This window comes from Egretta garzetta, unplaced genomic scaffold, assembly GCF_000687185.1.
Source record: "Egretta garzetta isolate BGI_Z169 unplaced genomic scaffold, ASM68718v1 scaffold56, whole genome shotgun sequence".
Taxonomy (NCBI): Eukaryota; Metazoa; Chordata; class Aves; order Pelecaniformes; family Ardeidae; genus Egretta; species Egretta garzetta.
Genome location: NW_009260182.1, coordinates 11,485,295 through 11,502,019, shown reverse-complemented (window position 1 = coordinate 11,502,019; position 16,725 = coordinate 11,485,295). Strand labels below are relative to the sequence as shown.

At 37.3% G+C, this 16,725-nt stretch overlaps 1 protein-coding gene across 1 annotated transcript in view; it reads left to right on the top strand.

Moving 5' to 3' along the window:
• Positions 1 to 16,725, top strand: part of PDE6C (phosphodiesterase 6C) — a 30,908-nt gene that overhangs the window by 550 nt on the left and 13,633 nt on the right. Inside the window, exons 2-11 of the mRNA XM_009642078.2 lie at positions 10,665 to 10,817; positions 10,932 to 11,021; positions 11,251 to 11,391; positions 11,971 to 12,045; positions 12,134 to 12,198; positions 12,310 to 12,376; positions 13,134 to 13,181; positions 13,365 to 13,514; positions 14,188 to 14,331; positions 14,415 to 14,483. Of these exons, the coding sequence (XP_009640373.1) occupies positions 10,665 to 10,817; positions 10,932 to 11,021; positions 11,251 to 11,391; positions 11,971 to 12,045; positions 12,134 to 12,198; positions 12,310 to 12,376; positions 13,134 to 13,181; positions 13,365 to 13,514; positions 14,188 to 14,331; positions 14,415 to 14,483 (1,002 nt within the window). The remainder of the gene's footprint in view (positions 1 to 10,664; positions 10,818 to 10,931; positions 11,022 to 11,250; positions 11,392 to 11,970; positions 12,046 to 12,133; positions 12,199 to 12,309; positions 12,377 to 13,133; positions 13,182 to 13,364; positions 13,515 to 14,187; positions 14,332 to 14,414; positions 14,484 to 16,725) is intronic.

Here is a 16,725-nt window from a genome sequence, read left to right as displayed (position 1 = left end):
GTCATTCTTCACAAACACCCCAGAGACAGAAATCCAGACTAAAAGTATGAGAAAAGCAGCAGCAGAGTTTGCTTAAAATCCAGTAGAACCATATCATGTAGCCTAGAGAGGCATTTCCAGTATCCTTGCACAATAATTGTAATGTAATTTACTATAATAAGGGAGGAGAATATTAGATTAATAGAGACAAGTAAGTACTTGTGTTTCCATTGAACAAGGCAGGCTCCTATTCTGTTTTCCAGAATGGGCTTGCAAGTGTTCTCTCTTATCATTTTGTGCTGCCATACATGCACCTCTGAATACAATTAATTTGCAGCTTTTGTAATGAGGATGCTTCCTTATAAGTAAGTGAATTAAGCCAGATGAAAACGATGGCAACATATATGTTCAACTTCAAGTCTGTCTTTGAATTTAAAATTACTCCAAATTTTGAGTATGTCCAGAACCAGGGCGTTTGTTCAGAACTGTATGTAGAAGAAGATCAATGAGTCAGAGCAGCTCTGACATTTTCAAAGTTCCTGTTGAATTTTTACAGAATCACCTTCTTTAGATATGGTGCATCTGATAAGGGTTATTACAAATGTTTGTTAAAATTATGAGTGACCTAACAGAAATTAAACATGCATGAATGAGAACTGCTTTAGAAAGTATTCTGAAATACATGGGGAAACATAAATGTGCTTTGATTATTGTAGATTCCTTTAAAATCAATAACCTTATATTATCAAATGGTGGCATCTTCATCTCTTTTTAGTTTTATGTGGAAAAGCTCAGCATAATCAAATGGTGCTAAGATAATTATTCAAGATGACAGTCTGGCTTCTCAGTATTTCCTATACAGTCAATTTAAAATTCTGGGCCATTTTAGAGATGGAAACCACCTCAGTGTCCTAAGCTCAATGTAAGTAATAAACATTTTTATACACTGCAATTACCTATGTTTTCCAGGAGGTAAACAAAAAGTAATTTATTTTATAATGTTAGAAGTTGGCAGGCATAAAGAAATAAAGTACAACTTTCAAAGCTCAGAAACAAATGGAAACGTATGTATATGTGAAAAGAACATTCCAGTATATAGTAAACTACCTCAGATGTAAGTATGAATCACAGGACCAAACAGAAGAATAACTGATTTGAGAAAACAAATCAGTTGATTTTTAGCTGACCACTAAGATGCTTCAATGGCTGCTGTTCTGACAAGAAGCATCTGACTTACTGCCTCTTACCACCACATGGGGAGATTGGAGGATAATCCTTCTAAATTCATAAGGATGATTACATGAGAAAAGATCAGGAGGATCAAGAAAGATGTGCCTTCATCAGACACTGTGCTGTTCCTTAATATCATTAAGAGAGGTGCCCAGAGCAGGGCTGCCCAAATATTCCTGAGTTTGCAATAGGATATGTTCAAGATTTTGTGGCAAATGTAATCTGTATATGCTTAAATAAGAGAACCTTTCTGTCCATCTAATCCTGCTAGGTATACATTTTGCACTTATAAATTAATTCCTGTCAGCTGAATATCTGTCCATCTATTATTCAGTCATTCTAAGGTAATCTTCACTTAGGTATCCATTTACTATTTTAGGATTACTGAGGTCTATGCCATTGGGCCCACATTTAAAAATGTGGTGCCATTAATCCACATTTGGTAGCTAAATGTCATCAAAACATTGACATTTTATAAGTTAATTGCAAAACTCCCACAGACTTCTCTGGGACCAAGATTTGTTATTTAAAAACAACCATGAAGGTCTCAAAATTGTCACCATTTCCGTTCTATTTGTACAAAAAAAGTCAAGCGTCCAAATCCATGCTCCTCACACAGGCAAAGCTCCCACTAACATCAACAGAATCTTTATCTCCATAGGGAACCCAGAACAGCAGCTTTAGCTTTAGTTAGTAACATTTAAGGAATATTAGTCCATGGCAGCCACTGAAACCTTTATCATGTTTTTGGAAGGATAATTCTATTTCAGATCACTTTGTATGCACTTCAGTCAAACTAGAATGTCTGTTACCCAAATCCTGAGCAAAAAATGACAAGCAGAGTTAAGCCAGAGAGGAATGTTGCCCCTGCTGCCTTGTCAGAATACAAAATGCACAATGAATAATTCTAGATGGCTGTAGTACTTTAAAGATGTCATGTCTAACCACTTTTTATTGTTGATGCGATTCATATCCAAACAGCATAGTGTTTTTTAAGTCTTAAGTACATGACAACATTGACAAACCCACAGTGAGATATTTTCATTCTTCAGTCACCACCCCTTTATAATGAGAGTGAATGTAATGAAAGCTCGCAACAGCAATAAAAGATTGAAAAAACACGAGACTCCACTTTTAGTGTCAGGTAACCAGTTCTTTAGGGATTATCTCCTTCTGCAACCCTGGAAAGGTATCAAGAAACATGAGGAAGCTCCTCATCCTGACTAATGCTTCAGAAAACAAAAGCAGGGGAAAAGATACAGACCTTCCGTAATTAACTTAGTAGCCAGAACAGTCTCCCCCCCCCAAGATTATGGACCTGATGACTGCGAGAGCTAATAGTGTTTAATCCAGGATTTAACAGTGAGAAATAACAGGCCAGGCAGGACCACTGCCCTAATAATTTCCCTCACATTATTCCCAGGGTCTGGCAGATGATGTGACTCACATATTCCAAAGTGAAATAATAGACTGCATAAAATTTGGTATCTCCATTAGTATGCTTTAATTATTAACTGATAACATGGACAACATGATAAAGAAAAGGTCAATTGCCTTACATCTTTCACTAAGGCATTATTTCCAAATAAAACTAAGAACTCAGAAATAATTAAACAAGGAGCATGTCTTCTGGGGCATCAAAATCTCACATTATCAGCCTGTAAGAACCAGTAAGAAAGACTACATATGTTTACTTTAATTCAACATGTATTTAAATTATTGCATTATTCCATTTAATTCAGAGATATTTGAAGACAAAGATTTAACTGAGGATTGGAAACTCAAGAAATAATATTCCTTTTTATAGTAGAGTATAAAATTACATAAATGGTGAAAAAATGCTTCAAAAGAAGTGACGGCTTTTGGATTAGATCCATAAAGAGACTCAAATGTTCTGAGGCTGAAATAACAAGCCCTTATTTTTAGAGGTCCTGCACTGGAATCCACAACCCTCAGTGAAGTGAAGCAACAACAGAGCATGGAGAGATTCTGGTGCTTCCAATTCAGATTAAGCAGCCAGAGCAGTGATTGTTGTGGCACCTAATTTAACGACTGGAAATCTATGATACGAAACAACTTAAATATATCTTCAAGTTGCAAGCACTTGTATCATCCCTTTGTAAACTGAGCATGAGTCTTTTTTTTCTGGGAGCTCTACTTCTCTTTAATGCAAGGGTGGGAGAGACTTTAATTCCAGGCCTGTCTGAAGTGACAGGAGTTTCAGATTTATGGGAATGTGCTGGTCCCCAGACTTCAGGCTGTCTGAGGCTGGAATGAGGAAGAAGAGACACTCCATCCCTCTTCTTGAATCTACGCCAAATTTTAAATTAAATGAAAGATTATTTGAAGAGGGGAGAGAAAAGAACGAAGGGAAGCATAGTTTTGCAGCTCAGTGGTTCAGACTCCCATGTGGCAGTGAGGAGACCTGGACACTGAACTGTTGTCCAGCTGCTGTGTGTGAACAGTTGCTCTGGTAACACACAGCAGGGGTCCTGGGACCAGGAGGTGGTCTTAAGACTCCCTCCCAGGGCAAGAAAACATTCCTGGATTCAGGTGCATCCATGTCAAAAATATGAAGCAGTGGGAAAGCACAGGAGAGAGCAAGATGGTCAATGACACATGTGGTTGCCCTGAAAACAGAAAGACTGCAGCCACTTTGTGGTGGAGCTGGTAGCAGGACAGTCACTTGCTAATAGGATGTCTCAGTTCTCAACTCACATTCTGCTAGTCCCCTCACAATGCAATCTTGGAGAAGAAACCCAAATATCCAATGTGTTGACAAGACAGAGTATGTTAAAAAATCTGCAAAGGCCAGAGGAAGGTTGTTAAAGTAATTTTAGAGGGAAGTTCTTGAGAAACAAACTCAGAGTTCTTAAGAAATGAGAGCAAAGATACACAATACTATAGAAGTACTGCCTTCCTGGATGTCTGGAAAGTAATGAGAATTGAAAGAAACAATCCCAAGATAAACTAAAAATGGGGAAAAAATTGAAAGGTAGCCTTTTACCTGGGAATAACTTGCATTGTGGATGTTAATGTCTGCTCCTCCATTTTATCTTATCATCTTGATAATAAAAAACAGATTGCAATAAACTCACACTCAGTACAGTAAATATTAACTGGAAAAATAGAAAGGTGTTCCAGTCTGTTATAAAGACAAAGATTCAGTCAATTTATACAAAAATATGTTAACACAGGAACAAATTTCTATTAATCATGCCTTCCAGAAGAAAAACCCAAACCTTTAATTTTTTCCTTGAATTAACTTGTGGTAAAAGAGGAAGGCTCCCAATAGTGAAGAAAAAATGAACATTAAAAATTAAAATTAAAAGCTCCCTTTTAGCCTAATTTTCTTGCTTTATGTAAAAAAATACTTAAGGCAATATAATACAGATTCAGTTTCAAAAAGTTGTAAAATAGCCACTCTGTATGGCAAATAACAAGCAGACATTTCAGTGACATCAAATGCTGTTAAATATATATTAATTTCTACATGATTCAGTTTGAAATCTCTAGTGATCTTGAATATACCAAAGACAATTTGTTCTATAATGATAGCAAGCTACATGTCAAAATGTAGTTGTTTTACATCCCAGACAATACATGTTTTTTTGAGTGTGGCCTAATGAATGGCCAACTTATTTTGCTAATTGGTTTTGGTTTTGAATCACAGTGATGACGTTTTCATGGCTGATGGTAGGTACTTTTTATTTTCCATTCTTAGTCAATTATAGCATAATGAAACAAAAACATTTGTGAGTTGAAATTAGGATAAGCAGAGATAAACCAATATAGCATGCCAATACCACCTACTCAGAGGTAGAAATTTTGTTTGAGAAATCTGAGCCAATGCAAGAGAATCAGTGGGAGAACAAAATACCAGGAAGAGAAGAAAATACTGCAGGGCTACCAGAAAGAAAAGCAGAAATGTGTGAAGATGGTGGAAATAAATGTGTTATAAAGATGAGCATGTGACACCAACTCCCGATGTCAGAGGTTCCTGTGGTTCCTGTTCCAGTAGTGCTCTGGACCCACTCATAGTCATCACACATCCAAAGGATGATGTGTTTGAACCAGTCTGAGCTCATCTATCCAACCCAGAACCTCCAGCCCAACATGAGCAAAGTAGTCATAACTCCGAGGGGTCCCAGAAAGCCATTCTTCCTCTGTGCTTTATGAGAGAAAACAGATGGAGGAAAATAGGCATCTGCTCTCTCGGCACTACCACCTCAGCTACAGGATTAAGTCTCATCACTTCTCCTCAACTGTGATATTTGACGCACTTTGCCAAACTCAAAATGGAGAGGTAGACTGCACAGCAGATACTGAGACATCACTTGGAGTTGACACAAGAAGGAAGGAACAGTAAGAGTTTTTTGAATGGGAGTAACAGTGATGGTGATATGAAAACCAAGGTGTCAGTGTCATCTGTGGGACATGAACAAAACGACACCATGCTGCTTTCTCACAAGACTACCAGTCAAGGAAGCAAAGGTTTATGGGAAAGTCTCATTTCCTAACATTTCAATCCACAAGTGTAATGAATATTCTGATGGTATGCCAAATTAAAAGCAATTGGGAATAAGTAAGTATACTGGAGATGCGAGAAGCCTCGATACTAACAACTTTGAGCTGCTGTTCCTATTACCTCAAATCAACCAGACCAGTGAATCTTCACCCTGACTAGCTGAACAGGGAAGAGGGATCCTTGTTCCCTTACACTTTCGATTTGAGTTGCTTTTCACACTTCTCCATTTCTCTGTCCTTCCTGCATTTGTATAAATTACATATTTTCCCATGGGCAATGGAAACCAAATTAACACTGCCTCATTACTTACAATAGTTTCTTTCATTTTCTGATCAAATTTACATTCAACAAATAATTTACACTGCAGACTTTGACCTGGAGTTTCCAATAGTGTCAAACTCACTTGCCTCAGGCTGCATTTTGTCGTTAATCCAATTAGAAATGCTCAAGGCTTAGCTCGGTGTTCTGGAGCACAGTGTAGCAAATCCTAAGATAATATTATGAACTGGGAGATGTAATTCCTTTATTAAATACTGTAGGGTGCTTCAATGAACATTAGAATGATGGTCTTCATCAACTTTTAAGAAGAAAGAGAATAAATAGAATAAAGCCTGTGAAAGGTTAGAAATTTTTGCAGAGCTCTTTTTCATAGCTTGCTTCAAGAATTGTAGGATATCTAAAACCAGCCAATGAAGGAGAACTCATCATGAAAGAAATAAGTTATTTAAAAACTGGTAAAAGGTAACATAGAAGAACATATCACTCCCAAGAAAGGAAATGAGATCTGCAGGGAGAGCCATGAAATGAGAGACACGTGATGGTTCCTTCTTGGCAGTCCATCAATAACAACTTTACAGAAACAATAAAGTAACACTGATTTAAAAAAAAAAAAACACCACCAAAGTATATAATCATAAAGTATCATCTGCTCATATAATTTTTTAAAATTAACTTTCTTCTCAAAATGCCTGTGGTTCCCAAGAGAGTGAGTTTTTCTCATTTATGTCTATTTTACCTTATTACAGATATGAATTTACAGTTGTGTAGCTAAAATTCAGAATCAGATGTGGTATAGTCTCAGTAAGGAAGTATATTTGTAACTGCTATACGAAGAAAATAAAAAATATTTTTAGAAATTAATTAGCTACTAACTTCAAGTGTATAGGCTAGATCCATAGTAGCTTGCAAAACCCCTCTCCAGTTACCTTCTACCATCTATAACAGAAAGATGAACACAAAGAGGCGTCCTGATTTTCCACTCCTGTATGCTGGTGCTAGCTTAGTGCAAATCCAGGACATGTTGCACATCTTAGGATATATTTACAGAACTGATCATTGTACAGTAAATGGCTAGGTATCTTAGCTTTAAATGGAGCTAGTAGAAAATGCTTGCAAATGTACTACAGTTAGGGAGTTATCAACAGATTGCCTTTCCCTCATCTTTTGAAAAAGCCTATTTTAGGAGAGCTGAAAGTTCACAACATTGCTCTAAAAGATGGTTTGATTCATAAGAACAGGCTCAAATAGACTAAGTGTCCACAGAAGACGGTCTTCTGGTTCTGGTACTGCAGAGTACATTTCTGGCTTATTTGTCTATGAACATGATTTTGCAGACATTGTGAAAAGTGATTTTCTTTGAAAACAAAAAGAACTTATGTTCTCATGAGAAAATATTTTAAAACCTTGATTGAAAATAAAGGCTTCAAAATGCCTAGCAATTATGTGTGAAATAGTCAATAATGAAAAGCTTAAATCTAAGCACAAATTTTTGCTAGTATATGCAAATCATGTGAGATAGGAGTCTTTGCATATGCTGTGGGAATGCTGCCAATGTGTTACGAGGTATTTATATCTTTCTGCATTGCACTATCTAGGCACAACTCAGGATGGCTTTTGGTTACTGAATTTTTTGTTTATTAACACAAACTTGTGTTCTTTAAAATTTTCCTATCCTCTGCAAAAATTGTATGACCAAAGTGCTTCTTCTGAACACTTCTGAACACCACTACTTGTGCCTTCAGTCTGGAGTTATTAAACAAATTAAGACTCAGCAGCTGTGTCCTGCTGATTCAGCTCACTTGGTGTATATGGACAGGTCCTTTTTAAGTATTCAGAAATCCAGAAGTGTCTGAAATTTTTATTTATTCCCTCACAGCAGCATACAGCACTCTGAAACCAGGAACTTGGGCCTTGCCATTATGCTAGATGCTCTTGGTGAGGCGAAGGGACTACAAAATGGGGTGAATTTCTCTTATCATCTAATTGACTTTATTTTGAATGGCTAAAACAGTCAGAGATTCAGAAGTTATTACTGAAGCCCAAGAACACACCCAAAACCAGAATGGTTGTGCCAAGAGGTAATGCATCTCAAAGAAAATCAAGTATTTCCATGCAATAACATACTTGTTTAGTGGACTGCAGGACAGTATTTGATTCTTATATAGAAGAGACAGATTGAGTGGTATTTTCCCTGGATGTCAGATAAGTGAGATACGCCTATACCTTTCTCTGAGAAAAACAGAAAATAACAACTCAGAGAAAGTTTGACAGAAATGGAGAAAACATCCCCTCTTCACCTGGAGGATATATTTGGAACTGGCTATGCTTTCCAGGGACCTAAATACAGTCTGATGCATTGAATTACAGAGAAAACATATTGGTTTCTTTTATTCTTCTCAATGGGATTTATGGGGATGGCACAGGCTGTCCTTAAAAGAATCAATTGTCTGTAAGAGAGCCCAGTCAGTAAATATAGAAAAGACATTTCAGAGTTACTTCCACTTATTTAATTCCTTTCACAGAAATGCAGTCCCAGAAGGAAATCTAAAACGTAAATTTAAAAGATGGTCTGTCTAAAGACTATGAAGAACTGAAGAAAAACACTCACCCTAACATTTTGACCACATAATACAATCCAGCCTATCTTCTCAGCGTTGTATGTGCTATAAATTCAACATATACCAGAAACAATTGCTAAAGAACGAAGAGGGGAAAAAAGAAATTGGGAGGAAAGATACAAATAGTAGAAAATTTTAATTCTAGCATTTCTTAGCCTTTTCATGCTTGATTTTAAAATGTAGAAAATGTTTGTTTGTTTTAGTAGCTTTGTGTACGATTTATGAATGCAGAAATTCCATTATGCAGCATCCTGCAACATTCTCCAGTCCATCAGCAAGGAAGAGACCTTGAGATCCACCTCATAGATCTTGGCTGCCTGAGCTAATGCAGTAATTAATAGCAGTAATATGTATCAGCCCTGGGGGTAGGCATGTACTAACAAGTCAATCACTTTGTAAGTGGGTTCACAAATACTTGCTAACAGCAGAGCATTGGTGAGGTTTGGGAATCTTGGTTCCAGGTTGCTGTCCTTAAAACAGGACTCCTTTGGCCTCTGGCTGGATGCCATTCCTATCCATGGTGCTATAACGTAGTCTGACCTTCCCTGGTTACCAGGCTGCTCACCACCTCTTGACATTCTCATTTAGCACTAACCGTTCATCACCTTGAGAAATCAGAAGCAGACCTGTTAGCGGAAATCCAGGGAGAATCTGCCATTGACTGTAGACCAGGACTTCAGTGCTCATCTCTCTGAAGAAGAAGATCGAGCGCTGACTTGTTAGAAGTGGCAGATGCAAGGGGGTGGAAAAGGCTTAGTGGAGACAGTCTGGCTATTTTAGCTGCTTAGTAGAACCATGTCACACCTCTATGCACATATTGACAGATTTCAATCCCCCAACTCGTAGCTCAGCTCATTTAGATGTATTATTGTAAGAACATCACAAAACACAACAACCCTTGACAAACAGATTTCTGTGACAAATTTCAAATCCCATTTTTAAATTAAAGAGAACACTAAAGCATTTCAAAAAGAACACCAAGAATTTCTTTGACGTGAGGAAATAGTTTTCCATGAAACAAACTAGCTTCCCAGTGTGTTTTACATAAAATAATGAACAGGATAGCTTTTATTAAACCCTCCTCAGCACTCAATTTCAAGGGTGAACTTGGTGGGGTAGTTAGTTGTGGCTCACTCATTAGTCACGTGGTCTCATTCCCACAGGATCACACACCAGATAAAAGTAGCTCTGTGTCCTGATCCCCCTCGTCCTACACCCTCCCATTCACCAGAGGAGCATGTTGGGCTGGGAGCAGCAGGACAAGAATCTGTCAGGCAGGAGGGCACAAGAAACGGCTCAGCCAGATGCACACCTGCTGGGGATGCTTCTCTGCCAGAAGCATTTTTAGCCATATACATTTGGGAGAGACACAAACATTGTGTAGTGGGACAGTATAATGAATTTTATCTACAGAAATAATTAAATAATGATAAATATTAACATAGCTATGAATCATAGAATCATAGAATGTTTAGGGTTGGAAGGGACCACTAGTGGTCATCTAGTCCAACCCCCCTGCAGTGAGCAGGGACACTGCTGACTAGATCAGATTGCTCAGAGCCCCATCCAACCTGGCCTTGAATGTTTCCAGGGATGGGGCCTCCACTACCTCTCTGGGCAACCTGTTCCAGTGTTTTACCACCCTCATTGTAAAAAGTAATGATCTTAAATGCAAGCCATATGTATTAGACTCTCACGTAGCCACAAAGTCATATTACTCTCTCCTTTATTCTCAATTTTTCCATATTTTTAATTCCTCAAATTCCTCATCATTCTAATAAAAACCTGCACAGGACTTGGTTTCAGAAGCTATATTCATAACAAATGCCTAAGTTAAGCTTGCACATATAACTCTGCAAGATTGGGTTAAATAACGATAATGGTTTATTGTGAGTATAAACCTTCTGCATGGTGAAACTGCTCACAGCATTGCAAACATAAATTGTAAATGAAATGATCATTTGCTCTTGGTGTGGTAACTAATTTTATGCATTTCATTTGTGGTTTTTTTTTTTTTTCTTTTCTTTCAGAACAACCATTTTTCTGACTTTCTGGACAAAAAAACTGGTTATACAACAATCAATATGTTGGCAAGCCCAATTATGCAGGGTAAAGAGGTGCTTGCTGTTGTGATGGCACTCAACAAATTAAACGCCACTGAGTTCTCAAAAGAGGATGAAGAGGTAATAACCTCAAATGTCACACAGCTGTACAGTTGTTAGTTCAACAAGTAGTTTGAATGAATCTACCTCTTGATTTGATACTTTTGTCTTATTTGTGCTCTTTGTCATTTTTAGGTCTTTAAAAAATACCTCAATTTTATATCTTTGGTCCTAAGAAATCATCATACAACATATCTCTACAATATTGAATCCCGAAGAAGTCAGGTATAAAAGAATTTGTTAATGATAATGCTTCAGTTTTGTGTGAAACAATTATTATTTCCACTATTTTATATTATTGCAAGCTACTGAAGTAAGGATAGCATCTATTTCATATTTTTATTTGATAATAGTAATGCAGCTTATCATTTTATTCTGGAATGCCTAGGATTCATATGTTTATGTTTTCTTACTGTTGTGATCATTTACCCTCTTTCTCTTTTGTTGTAAATAGATGCTTTTGTGGTCTGCCAACAAAATATTTGAAGAGCTAACAGATATAGAACGGCAGTTTCACAAAGCACTGTATACTATTCGAATATATTTGAATTGTGAAAGATACTCTGTCGGTCTGCTGGACATGACTAAAGAGAAGGTAACAATCATTTTGCCTACTTGCTAGAAACGTGCTCCTCCTAACTTTAAGTTATAAAATCCATCCTTCTAATTAATTTGTTCTGTATATTTCTAGTGCATGTCTCTCCAAGACACAAAGCGACCATGCTCTCGATCTCTTTGGCATAATACATATAAAATCTAACCACATTACAAAAATTACATGCAAAATATAAGCATGGCAAAGGACATAACCACAATAAATATAAAGGCTAATTCTGAAATAATTTTTCATATTAATATTTCCATGTGAGAAAAGGTAGGAAAGTGCAAGTCTGATTGTTGCTTTATAAACACCTGCCTTCTAAAACAACAGTTAAACTGTACAACCATCCAGAGATAAGCTTCAGATTAGCGTGCAACTTCCTGGTAAACATTTCTTGCCTGGAATATATTTAACAATGTTTTCTTAATATTGTCTGAAATGTGACCATAGTACAGCTATGGAGACAGAAAAATAAGATTGCTATCCACAGATGTCATGTTATCTATGAACACAGAACTGTTGGGGGTTTTTTTGATTTTTCCTTTTACTAAACCCTGTGTATCATTTTGTCAGGAGTTCTACGATGAGTGGCCAATCCGGCTTGGGGAGGCAGAGCCTTACAAAGGCCCCAAGACACCTGATGGACGAGTGAGGATATTAATTTTTGGTTTTATCTATCTTAACTTTGACATTGAGGTTGTACAGGTCACCAACATTTTTTTCTCTTTTTATTTAGGAAGTCAACTTTTACAAGATTATTGACTATATTTTACATGGAAAAGAAGAAATCAAAGTCATTCCGTGAGTAATCATTGGCAGCCTGCAACTGTGCGATAATCAGATTTATTGCTGGGGTAGAACAATAACATGACTGTATTGTAGAAATCATTTAATTTCATTCTCTCTCTAAAGGTCACCTCCAGCAGATCACTGGTGTCTTGCCAGCGGATTGCCAACATATGTTGCTGAAAATGGATTTGTAAGTTCATAGCAAAAGTACAACCTAAAAGTTTTAGTTCATACAGCACTTCTGATTGATTGAACAAAAAAAAAACCAAACCCAAACCTCCCCATGACCAAAAACCTCTACAGAAATACCATGCTGCTTCCAGTGTCATTGGTTCCCAGTGAAATCATGTGAATCAGTAGTCTGGATGGAGACAAGCCCTCAGCACAAACGGCCAAAACATCAAGAAAATTTCCCTCTGATTGTGGTGACATCAGAGGAATAGTGTGTGCATCTGATGTCACTTGCCAGGTGTGCTAAGTCTCACAACAAAATGTCAAAATAAGAAAATCATCGTATACACAGTTTTAAAATTTTCTTTTTTTCTTATCTCTTATTGCGTACACAATATACATAATTCAAAGTTGTGATGTATGACAGTTATTAGTAATTCCATGGCATTTTTAATAGCAGTAAGGACAGAGCCCTTAGTACTGATTTCTTTCTATAAACCCCCATGCCATTTTAAACTGGAAGTGATTTTTTTAACCATTATGCTCATGCACTGTGAGACATCATACATGAGGGACTTTGCTACAAGAGCTCCAGGATGACGTCTGTTAGAATAACCACATCTAATTTAATAGGAATGGTTTTAATTTCTGTAGTTAGCCTAGGGTGCTCACAGTTGTTAGCTGAGAATGTAAATATGCCTTTTTAAAATATCAGGCCAAGTCTCAGTGCACATTATATTCCATTTAAACAATGTCTCCTTTTCATTATGCTGCAGATTTGTAACATGATGAATGCCCCTGCAGATGACTATTTCAAATTTCAGGTAATTCCATCAATGTCAATAACTACAGATATTGTAGAAAAATAAGTTATACGGTTGACTACATAAATAATTTCTCCTTTGTTTGTGATGCATGGGTGTTAGTGTTACATAGCCTATATCAATAGCTGTACTACTACTTTCAAAGAAATTTACAACATTTCCTGTTCTTTGGCTTTCTGACAGAAAGGACCAGTGGATGAGACTGGATGGGTTATCAAAAATGTCCTGTCCTTGCCTATTGTCAATAAAAAAGAAGAAATTGTGGGAGTTGCAACATTTTACAATAGGAAAGATGGAAAACCTTTTGATGAGTATGATGAACAGATCATTGAAGTAAGCTTAATAGGATTTATGGCTCCTAAGCCATAAACAAAAATATTACTGTAAAAAGTAATTTTTAAATGTCTAAAAATTTTCAAATAGGCTACATTAACATCTAACCAAATGTTTATCTTCTTCACTATACAGTTTCTTAAGAATCAGAAATTTTATTTCTCTTTATAAACCTGAAAATTTATGAGATCATTACATTCCAATAATGAGAAAAGGTCAGATATAATTTTATTTTCAATTTGACTTTTTAGTGATGATCAGCATCTCCTAATTAACAGTGGGTAAGCAGGTATGGCATAGTGCTTGCCAATAGATATCATGCCTCTGATCATGGGAGTTCCCAGAGCATTCATGATCACATGCACTTGGGCAAGATGAGACGCTACACAGCATATCCAAGTGCCCTCATCTAACTTAAGCTTCAGAAGCCTCAAAGTCATGTATACAAAATGGGAATATGGGCCCTTAATTACTAGGCTGAGACAAACAACATAATTAAGAGCTGTGAGGTGCTAACAGAACCTGTGGAATGTAAAGACCTCTATCAGGTAGAGTTACACATTGCTTTTCAAAGGACGCTACCAGAAACTGGAGTTTAAGAAAAATAAGTTCAAATTGTCAGTTTAATTTTATTGTCATGGTGTCATCTCCACTTTGCTTGGCTTTGTTCCAGACTCTCACACAGTTCCTGGGGTGGTCCGTTTTAAATACTGACACTTACGATAAAATGAACAAGCTTGAAAACAGGAAAGACATTGCTCAGGAAATGCTTATGTACCAGACAAAGGCCACCCCTTCTGAAGTTGAATCTATACTGGTAAGTTTCTGTCCACAGTCACAAAATTAAAGTAGGAAATTTGCTACACAAAACCTAAATTTCTTACTAATTTTCATTTTTAGAAATACAAGGAGAAATTAAATGTAAATAGTATAGAAGAATGTGATCAAAAGGATCTTATCAGGATTTTGGTAAGTCATTTAACTGAAAATTCTGGTAGCATGTTTATATCAGATAGTAATATGTCCTCATTACAGAAGTTGTGTGTAGACAAATCCTGATTAATAAAATTGATTTTAGCTATCAGTTCTACAAGCTAGGTGGAGTTGATTAAATAATACATCTTCAACCTCTTCGGTTCTTCTATGTGCAGGCCCCACTGTTACCTGCAGGGAAACATTCTGTCCCAAATTTATGTGAACAGACTTGGATAGTCAAGAGTTATATAGAAACATTTATATGAATTAACATTTAAAGTGTTTAACTTCTTTAAATATCCATGGGGACAATGCTATACCCATAATTTAATTTATTTAATTTTGAAAATAAAAGAAGGGACATCACTATAAGGTACCTTTCATTCTGAGTACGAGAACACATGTAGGCATGTCCAGTGGAACTAAACTGCTTTCAGATTAATTTTCCTGCATTTCCTTAGGCAGAGAAGTCCAAAGACCGTGATCAGTGACTTCACAGTGATGAAACAGATTTGACCTAATCAGTTAAAACTCTGCTACTACTAAACCAAAAATGAGTCGCTTTCTTTTCCAGCCTGTGCAGTCATCTGGCTGCCTTAGTATTTCAATCTAGAAAGGGAGTGCCTTTTTGGAGGAAAACTCCTGTTTGTGCTCACTTAGTGCACTTCATTTTTTCTTGTGGAGTGCTCCTGAAGCACATGCACTGTCCTACCTTATCTGAAACAAAACTCAAAGATGTGCTGCAGGAAATCACTGAATGAACGCTCACTATTAATGGATCAAAACAGAGCTAGGGTGAAGAAAAATGGTCAAATACATGCAAATCTGTCAACTTCCAGTACCAACCACTTCACATATTTCCTCCTATTACACCACATTTGCTAATGTAGACATAGCCATAGGGAAAAGATCTCATTAAACTATTTTTAGTTATGTCCATGTGCATGCTAAAATGCAACAGTGTTAAGGTGCTCACACAACTTAGAAGTGGTGAAACAAAAAACATCAACAGATTGTGTGTAGCTTCACATACCTTCTAAAGTAAATTTAATTTCATAGAATCATAGAATGTTTTGGGTTGGAAGGCACCCCTAGAGGTCATCTAGTCCAACCCCCCTGCAGGAGCAGGGACACCGCTAACTAGATCAGGTTGCTCAGAGCCCCGTCCAACCTGGCCTTGAATGCTTCCAGGGATGGGGCCTCCACAACCTCTCTGGGCAACCTGTTCCAGTGTTTCACCACCCTCAGTGTAAAGAATTTCTTCCTTATATCCAGTCTAAACCTACCCTGGTTTAGTTTAAAACCATTACCCCTTGTCCTGTCACTGCTGGCCCTGCTAAAAAGATTTTCCCCATCTTTCCTATAGGCCCCCTTTAGGTATTGAAAGGCCGTAATCAGGTCTCCCCGCAGCCTTCTCTTCTCCAGGCTGAACAAGCCCAACTCTCTCAGCCTGTCCTCATAAGAGAGGTGCTCCAGCCCTCAGATCATTTTTGTGGCCCTCCTCTGGAACCGCTCCAACACTTCCATGTCCTTCTTGTGCTGAGGGCTCCAGAGCTGGACGCAGTACTCTAGGTGAGGTCTCACCAGAGCATAGTAGAGGGGCAGAATCACCTCCCTCACCCTGCTGGCCACGCTTCTCCTGATGCAGCCCAGAGTACGGTTGGCCTTCTGGGCTGTCAGTGCACATTGCCGGCTCATGTCCAGCTGCATGAAGAATTGCAAAAATTAATAGATAAACATTATAAAATCTCTCCACTGTCAGCAAGTCATTATTATTGTACAGGCTCCAAATGTAAAAACATAATACTGGTATGAATTTTTAAATCTTCAAAAAGCAATTAAAATGAGTTCTCTCAACATTGTGGAGTCACAAATTCAAAGGTCTAATATCTTTTGCACTGCCAAGGCTACATGCAAATGCTTTATCCTATTATAAGACCTGGAATCCCTGATAGCTAATGGGATAAAGCAGGTGTTTCTAGATCTGATGATTCACAAAGTAATGGGTCTTAAAACACCACTGTTCTAGGTTTCCTTGTCCTTGACCTCAGATCAGAGTAGATATAAAGGAAAATCTCAGGGAGAAGGCAATACCTTTGCATGGATGTTCAGCCTTATTTGTTGAAATATATGCATACATTCAAGTAATCTTTTTTCCTTATCCATCAAATGGAGATCATTTATAGACTACTATGGAAGAAGGGAGTAATTGTGATCATATAATCTATTTTTTGTG